Source organism: Melanaphis sacchari, unplaced genomic scaffold, assembly GCF_002803265.2.
Source record: "Melanaphis sacchari strain LSU unplaced genomic scaffold, SCAv2.0 Contig33_pilon_pilon, whole genome shotgun sequence".
NCBI lineage: Eukaryota > Metazoa > Arthropoda > Insecta > Hemiptera > Aphididae > Melanaphis > Melanaphis sacchari.
In genome coordinates, this window is record NW_020271205.1 from 1,533,611 (window position 1) to 1,543,950 (window position 10,340).

Consider the following 10,340-nt stretch of genomic DNA (forward strand, 5'->3'; position numbering starts at 1 on the left):
GTTATCCCTTATTTAATTTAAAATATATAGTACTCACTGGTATTACCATCATATAAATTTAACAAAACATTTTTATTTATATCAATATAATTTTGTAATAACATCTATTGTATACGATATAAAACCTATAGTAATAACTTTCAGCGTACTAACAATTTTAGTAATACTATTATATGCCTAAATCATTTATTATTCTGATTGTATGTACTTTTTTGATGTGCACTCAATTTATAGACGTATTAATAAAACAAGCCATAGTTTTTAAATTACAATTGACGAATGGTGTTAGATAACATCGAACATAATATCGGATTGATAGGTTCTAAAATATACACAATAATGTACAAAATTATCAAATATTTTGACAAAATATGTATTAGTATTCAAACGGTGCTATACTCGATGTAAATGTTTTTAAATCCCGTTTAAATTAGAGTTATGTATTATTTTTATGATTGAATTTGAGATGATGTTTTAAATAGATATTATTGATTTAAATTTAATACGATTCATTACATAACATTATATTAATTGTATTTTAAATTCATGCTTATTTATATCAATGCATCAGAACTTGAGAACTACTTTTATCATAAAAAATCCTTTAAAAGAACATAATAAGTTACTGATAATAAAGGGGACTTAAAATAATTATAAATGTTTGTAAAATACTTTTAAAAACAACTATAGCAAATTGAAAAAGATATATCGCTTTGAATTGAAAATCGTGAAAGTTGTATTCACACGATTAAAAAGCAATTTAATACTAAGATATACAAAAAAAAAAAAAATTTATATACTTCCATTTTACCTTATAATTGCTCTTAACATTTTTTTTTTTTAATATTTCTTAAATAATCCAATGGTAACTATTATTATAATTATTGCTGCAACAAATAAATGCAATTTATCTACCATAATAATAATTCACAATAAATATAATTTTATCGAAATACGTATATTATTATATTTTATGCATAAATTCGTAGTGGATTATTTAATTATTGTAAGTTCCAAGATTTTTAGTTATAAATGAATAATAAAACTGAAAAACTTATTATTTTAAATGAAAGTTTTAAAAACTATTTAGCTTATGTACCTTAAAATTATTTTAATTGTAAGTGAACTCACCATTATAAATTTATTTTGAATGTTTTAGAAGTAATTGAATTTAATCCTGAATGCCATTAAACTCACTTAACAATATTAGATAAAACAAAATCAAATTAAAAAAAAAAAAAAAAAATTAATAACTTTTTAAAAATAGCTGTTTAAATAAAATGTTTATATTAATAAAAAAAATTTTAAATTATTACGGAGCAAACGTGATGGTCGTGTGTGTAATACAAATCAACTACTGCGGTTGAAATAGTCATTGGTGTCAATTCAAAAAATAATCTACTTCTGTTTCTGCCACTATAATACAATAACCTCTCAACTAGAGGAAGAGGTGGAAGGTCTTTAGATGTTAATAAATTGGTGGTAAGGAAGAAGTAATATATAAAATATCTATATTTATGGTTTATGTCTGCAACCTTATTATCAAACACTGATGGAAAAGCGACGGTTGATTTTCTAATATTTTTTAATTCAATACGTCTGATGGTTCATTATTATAATATGTTGTTGTAAACAATTTAAATACATTTTAAACATGATATTTTGATTATTTATGACCATATTTTTATAAATGATAAATCTATGTTATAAAATTGTTGTACAAATAGTGTTCGTAGATTTAATTAATTTAACATTCAAGGGAAATCGTGTAAAAATAATACTAAATTAATGTTGAGACAGTCTGAGGTCAATAAAATTATGTTTTTGAAAATAATAATTTACTAGATTTTTGTACTATCCGTAAAAATAAACTAATATTTTGTTTACTAGTGTAGATAATACGTATTACATATAAACATTTTTTTATTTCTCTTTGATTACACTACAAAAATAATTAATATTTTGATTTTTCTCTATATTATTAAACTGTTATATTATATTATATATATAATATATGATGACTGTGCAACTATAATACTTACTTATTAGTTATTACTTATTAGATACTTAGTTTGGGTATTACAATTATTATATGATTGCATTATATAATAATGTATTGGTTTTACTTGAAACTATGCTATTAATTATTATTGACTTAAATTTAAACTTATTTTTGATAGAAATATGTCAAAAATATTCAATAAATTGAGAAACTGTAAGACATAAAATAAAATTTAATATTATAATCATAATCTAAAATAATAAATTGGCTTTATAAAGCTTAAATCTTGTTTAAAATAATCAATTGCTTAAAAAAATTTAAAAAGTTGGTACTAAAAAAAATAGGAAAACATCATTTGTATTTACTTTTAAATAGATTATTGTTGATTCGTACTGAAGATATCTTATAATTAGATCTTTTCAATAATATTGGATATAATCAATAACCACGTAAAACAACTCTAATGTAAAAATGTATAATATTCATGTACAATATATTATAGGGTTACTTTCGTAGATGAAGTATTATAATTATTTGTTACCGATCTTAGTTAACCACAACCACGATGTTCCGGGTCCTAAAACTGGGGCCTACATACATAATGTAGATCAGTATTGCAAGAATACGAAATAACGTCAAAAATTTAGTTCAAGACCGCACAAATTAATAGAAACGATAAAATCCCTTATATATCACTGTTAAAGGTTATTTTTTAATGTAAATTATGTCATAACAAATACACGGAATAGTAGATTAATGTGTCAAATGACCTAGTTACAAAAAAAAAAAAAAAACAACCAGACACCCAAATATCGTTTAGGAAGCGTATCGACTAACTTACTGGACAACATAGATATTTCGAGGTTTTGGAAAATGTCACGTTAATGAGGAACAATTTTGAACAGTTATCGCGACACTTCTGCGGATGTACCTTACATTAGGGTATTAATACGTCATTGACCATATGCGGTCAAATAATTATTGACAACATGAAGAGTAGACATATAATTGAATACTACCTAAGCATAATATTGATTAATCTAAAAATAGGTGTATATTATATTTATTGTTAAACTAGAATTAACTATCATAAACAAATTAAGTTATATTTTAATAGCTATAATAAAATATCCATAATTTTACTTTTAGTTGGAATAATTCTATATCTGTTGGAATACAAGTTACAAAGTCCCAAATAAAATAGTGTTAAGGATAGGTAATACTGTTAGTATTATGCAACCTTAAAACAAAACTTAATTTATATAAACGTCAATTATTGTATTATTATGTTAAAAACATAATAAATTGATACTCTGAAGTCAAGTCGTGTCATAATCTTTAAAATTTTTAAAAGTTACTAAGATATTTAACATAAAATATGCATGTATTTATAACAGTTGAATTTACAAAATATCATATTTCCCTTAATTTTAATATAGTTCACAATTTGCGCATATTTATTATAGAGGGTGTTTCTAAAATAAATGAGGTTAAAGTCATTTTTTTTTTTTTTTTTTAATATAATTATTTGAAATCTGATATAGGTAATTATCAAGTATATTTAAAGATAAAGAATATATTTTAAATAATTGAGATCTTTTTTACTACTTAAAAAATAATCACGAATGTTATTATTTTTTTTTTTTTTATGGAGTTTAGTTTTAAAGTAAAAAAAAAATTGCAAACTTCCAAACAATAATTTTATTTTATTTTTAAATATTGATGTGTTTAAATAAAAGTTCAAACGAGAAGTTTTCGATTTATTAAACATCATAATAAGTGAATAAACTTATTAAATAACGTTGATATAAATATATAAATATTATACTGTGTAATGTACATCATGAAATATACTATTATGTTTTGAACTAAGAGTCTCTACTCACTGATTATTTCGCTCAGCGAAGAACATTTAAGTATGTTTTACGAGCTGAGGGTTTATTATTTCTATTATAAAAATCTGAATAAAAAATTACAAATTAAAATCATCAATGTTTTGATAATGATATTTTTTTTTTTACACGTGTTCAACTGAAAGCTCTTCTTATCAATTTTAAAATTTTAATTGGTTACAACATTAATCATTTAGCCAAACTATTAAAACAACATACAATAATGACATCTCCGGGATTTCCATATTAATTTCATGATTATTGATTGTTTCAAGATTTTCATTTAAATGATGTTCATAAATTTTAAATTAATAATAATTAATAATGATGAATAAACAATTAATAATAATGTAAACTAAGTTTTGTTATATTATATAGTTGTTGATAGTGATTTGAGAAAATAAATATTATTTTGTATTTTGTTTATATATAAATTATAATATAATACTCAAATACATACTATAATATTACAATAAATCATTTATTAACAAAAGGAAAGATTGATTATATTTAAACTATAAGCAACTAAACATTAATCACTAAGAGATCCTTAAATATTAAAGCTTATAGACTATAAGTTAAAGTTCTATAATGTTTTAGATATTCAGGAAAGTGATAAATGTATTAGTTATAAAATGTCATGTTTTTCTCTGGTTTATGCTAAAGTAATTTGGAATAGTCAAAGTAGTTCAATCTTCAAAATTCCAAGCAACTTTTTAATTCATAAATATATTTATATATATATATATATATTCATATTTAATACCGATTTAAAACATTTTGACTTTTTTTTGAGTAATCTTATAAAAACTTTTAAAAATTTCGAAACTGTTTTTGTTCTAGTATTTATAGAAAAAAAAAAATTCCTACATTAAAATGATTTTAAATTGAATAATGAAATATATGAGTAAAATTTATTAGTTTTTTACAGCATTAATATCAAAAATACCTTGTTAATTAATTTTTTTTTCTGACAAGTGTTTTTGTTACACATTTTGATAAATTTAATATTATACAATATTATAATAATGATTTATCTTGATACGATTTATTTTATTGCATTATTATTTAAAAAATATTAACTGCAGAAAATAAAGACATCAAAACATTACTTAAACCATAATAATTATTATTGTCTTATAATTTATTTATAAGTCAAGTGTCCCCTCTCCAAATAATTGATATAAATTATATTTTATTGTAACTTAACAATATTAAATTATTTTGCCGTATCAAAATTTAAGATCTAATAATATTGAGTCTAAAATCTAGATCAATTAAGTATTTCAAATTCGATTAAAATATTTAATCAATAAATGTGAATGAATTTATTAGTTCAATCAAAAGTGTGTTTTATGTGTATTTAAATAAGATTTAGAATTTGAACATTAAATTCAAAACAATTGTGTGCAAAAATAGAATAATTTATTAATTGTTTATATTATAATTTACACATACGCACTTCGTTGAATATTTTTCTGTGTATTTTTCTATGGATTACTTTTAAGAAAAACGGACAATGTAGGATATAAAGGAAGCTAAAAAAAAAAAAAAATAATAATAATAATATCAAAGGACTAAAAATATAATCAACTTAACTTCAATAAATGTTTTTAATATACACGAGTTAATAACTTGAGTTTTATATTTATATATATGTAGAATATATAATGTTTATTTATAAAATAATTATAAAGGTTTTCGTTGTATACAAAACATAAAAGTAACATGTAACCTAACCTATATATATGTATATATATTAATAAATCATATTAAATATAACATATATTTATACATATGTATAATGTAAATAATAATATTAAAATATATGTTGGGTTTTTTAAATAAGTTAAATAGATTGTATACTGTATTCAGTAGCTCTTACTTGATATCTGTTAAATTAATTATCACCTAATACTTAAGTATCTATACACCTTAATATAACTAATTCGTATGTTTTGGTACGAGATAAATACAATCAAATAAAAATGTACGTAAGTATAGTTAAAACATAATATTTTAGATTAATAATTTCACTTTTTTCTATTTTTTCTATTTGTATTTTCTAGTTATTTTAAAAAGACGTCATAATCACATACTTTGATTTCGTCTAATTAAACAAATTATAGTAAATTTGTATTTTTTACAAATGGAGATATCACATACAACTGATATGATGACTTCTTAAATAAAATTAATACATTGTTGAATTCAATCCATTTGCTCATCGTCGGTAATATAAACTTTTTAAATACAATAAATTCAAAGTATTAAGTGTTTTAAACATATCTTAACATTGCCACTATACGTATGGATATACGTACAATAAATATTAAATAATAAATAATAAAAAATATTTTTTCTTAAGTGCTTAAATCTTATCCTTTTTTCATATTTTCACCACATGAATAATGTTCATTACACCATTCTGTCCAGTTCTTGGGCAATAATCTTGTGTATAAATTATCTAAACGAAAATTGGTTACTTCAGTAAATGTTGAAACAAAAGATCTTATTTTCTTGCTCGGTATATAATTCGATACAGGTGATGCCGCCCTAGAAAACATAAATAGATACACAAAATGTTTTAATTTTAGATTTTAATTTAAAATGTTTTATAATATTTTTAATCGACAATAATTCGGATTATCATTGATAATATTAGAATAAATAACTCACCAATTCAACCAAATAAGTAACAAACTCGGACGTTTTGCACCAGCCATACGGCAAGACACTCTCTCTACACATTTTTCTGACCGTATAATTTGTCTAAAGCTGGTCATTTCAGTTCCCATTACATCCATTTGGTCTGGACGACTTCTTCTGTTTCCATCAATATCTGTATTGTCATTTCCGCCTGGATTCCCCGGGGTAGTTCCTGGACCAAAATTATTCGGTACTAAAACCGGCTGGTTTAGTAGTGCATTCATGTTCGCTAAACGCGATAATATCATCGGGAACGTAAAGATTGATAATAAAGCTGGAAGAAACAGGGTCAATTTCACCATTTTCATTAGCAATAGGGCCTTGATGGCTATCACAAGTACGAGAAGTTTGAGTTTGAACAACATGAGCAACATAGCCTTAATAAAACCTAATGCTTTCAACTTGGCCATCGCGATCTTGACCAACGCTAATATACCTATTTTTGACATATCAACAGACATTTTTTGTTTGCTAGGATGCCGAATTTCGGCTATTATGGGAACGGGGCGTGATGACTGTGGCATAGGTTCACCGTACCAATCCATCATGCTGTCTCCAACTGACCATCCGTTGTTTGGATTTCGATAACTACCAGAATCGTAACTAGAGGCCCCCACGTTACTACCTCCGCCACCAAAGTCAAACGTGCTTCCATAACCGGTCGATCCGTCTTCATCGACAGTAATTTCTGTTTCAATTGGTGTCGGCCCATATTTATTTAATTGCCTGTGATTGGTATTGTACCTATAAAAAATTCGATACTAATTATTATTATTATCATTAATTTTTATTTAGAACTTTAAATTTTTAAATATTTGATTTATTTATTATACAATATACATATTACACATGTATATGTAAGCTAACGGTATTATTTTTGTATTCACGTGATAAATACAATTGTTTTAATGGAAAACAAATATTTTTATAGTTATCATTCTTTTTTTAAAAGTATTTTGACTCGCGCAAATATGAAATGGTATAAAAATAGCTTTAGAATGATACGGTAGATATTTTTTTAAGGTTTCTTTCAACGATTAAAAATCAAATTATTTAAGTTTTGAGTGATTGATTTTTGATACAAACAATATTATGTTGAAGTATAGATAGAAATACTTTTATCATTGTGTTCAATTATTAAAAGTAATATATTTTTTTGATACTAATTTATATTTTATATGATGATTGATGATATTATTTTTATTAAAATCCCTAACAGTTGTTATATTTGTCATACCAATTTACAATAAAATGAGAAACTCACACTTATATATACACAAGATAATTATTTTATTGATGTATACTTATTATTTCAAAACTTTTTTAATATTTATGAAAATTTAGTTTTATTCATAGTTTTCAGTAAAAATAAAATAACAATTTTTTAATATTTTTTATCATATTATTTAAGTTTTTTTTTTTCAAATAACAAGATAAATTTTTATTTTTATATTCTGAAGCAAAATATTTTTAAAACATTTTGACTCATAAAAATCGAAATTTAGAGTAATTTTTGAGTTTTAACCGTTTTAAGTAATTTAAGTATAAGTTAAAAAAGTATAATATTAGACGAATAGGTACATTGCAACATTTTAGTTTACTAATCCACTAAACTAAACTATAAAAATTTATAACTTATAAAATAATCTTCTTTATTTTAATATTCATGCGTTGAATACTTCGAAAATATTCAATTTTGGAACATGAAATTAAAATGTATCTTTTCATTCAAAAAAAGTAAAACCTTTAAAAAATGATAACAATAAAATATTATTATTATTATTATTATTTTTTTTTTTAATGTTTTTTGCTTCAACTGAAAATTGTGTAAGAAAATATTTTAAAAAGGTTGATAGATTTGGAGTGTTGTTTGATTACTGCTTTAATCCTAAATATATCCTTTATATATTAACATGTATATACATATATCATAATATGTACCTATAATTATGTTTTTTATTTTATTTCAAAATCAGGAGCTTATCTTAAACTATATAAATAATTAAATTACTTTTAATCTGTTATTCATAATTATGTTGAACTTCTCAATAAATTTTACTCAGAAATTAGTTAAATTAAAATATTTGTAGAGCAAGTTGGCGTAATTAATATATTAAACATATTTTCATACTTATTCCATTTTGAAAATCCACCATTTAACAACACGCCAGAGTGCTGATCTTCTTCGAATTCAACTTCTTGATCATCCTTACTGAAATAGAACGGATTTCTGATATACCTGCCACGAGTTACAAATGCTGGCATACTGGTTGTTAGCGAAGGGTATAATTTAGGATTTGCAACTGATGATGGAGTCTCGACAAAAACATCCGATGTCAAAGTTGAAAGTGTATTGTAGACGTCAGAATTCGACTTTCGTTCAGAAGTTTTAAGTTCTACACTTATATCCTGAACCAATTTAGATTTATCTTGCAGCTCTTTTGAAGTTCGATTTACTTGTAGTAGAAGAGGTGCAACGGTTGATATATTGAGCTGAGCAGTTTTGACAAATAAAGAGTCATTGAATAACATCAATGTTGCGGCCATAAATGTTAGTATCTTGACACTCATTTTTCAAACAAATATTTTCGATGTACAAAAATTTCAAATTTAAGTGAATGGTATGATGATATTATCAACGTTAAACACCTGTAAACGTTTGAAAAATTATAATAATATTATTATTAATATTTCTTACAAATAGTCGTATTTATATTCTTATATTATTAGTATTATTATATAGTATTTACTCATAATCATATAACATGAGATCATTTTTTTAATACCAAATACTGAAGTATATTACAATTATAATTTATACTATTTACTGATTTTAATAAGCCTTACACTGACATTTAAATAAATAAATAAATAGTTGTTTCATTTTAATTTAATATATAAAACAAATAATTTAAATTATATTGTAACTAATAAGCGTCCATATAAATTTGTTACTAAAAAACATGTTTAAAGTAATAGAAAAATATCGCTTAAAAAGGAACTTAATATCTTACGTATGTCATATGTTTACAATTTTACATCGACACATTCATCGTTAAATAATTGTTGAAAACTAAAAATAGAACTTGCAATAAATATTTAAAAACAATTACAACTGAGTTCTTCAAAATTTTAGCGAACAAAAGCAAAACATTTAACACCTTTACTAAAAAGTTTTTGAGCTAAGCACTTCACTCGTTGACAACAAACTGCGACTGATCAAGTTCAGTGGCATGCTAATGTCGATTTTCTTGAATGACGAAAATCAAAGACAATAGTGTCCATGGAGAAGGAGTGACGACTTAATTGGCTAGAGAATCTAGAACAATACGAAATATTTACAACGATTTTTCTTTCATTGTAATTGAATTAAATTGGTTAACCATATGTAAAAGGAAGATTTTTGTAAACAGTCCTATGTTTTAAACGAGAGTGAAGTCGAAATTATTGAACCGCACCACTGCTCATTAACAGCGTATATTGAAAAGAAATTAAATTGAATGTAATATAATTATGACACATGGACGCGTTTAAAACCGCTAGAAAAATTAAAAATAAATTACGGAATAACAATAATAATAAATTTCGAGAGAAAATACTTACAATATTACGATGGTGACTGTTGAATGATATTTAAATATTTTATAAATATTAAATTGTGTTTCATTTGAAATAAAAAAAAATAAAAATGTGTTAATATTTTGAGTTTATACATATTTTATACTATATTAAATTCT

At 23.2% G+C, this 10,340-nt stretch overlaps 1 protein-coding gene across 1 annotated transcript; it reads right to left on the reverse strand.

Annotated features, from left to right (window-relative positions):
- Positions 1-6,272: 6,272 nt before the first annotated feature.
- LOC112596698 lies at positions 6,273-9,174 on the reverse strand. The gene is made up of 3 exons (XM_025342467.1): positions 8,735-9,174; positions 6,574-7,347; positions 6,273-6,450 (listed from the first exon to the last, which is right to left on the reverse strand). The coding sequence occupies exons 1-3, from the start codon at positions 9,172-9,174 to the stop codon at positions 6,273-6,275; spliced, it is 1,392 nt and encodes a 463-aa protein (XP_025198252.1).
- Positions 9,175-10,340: the final 1,166 nt, after the last annotated feature.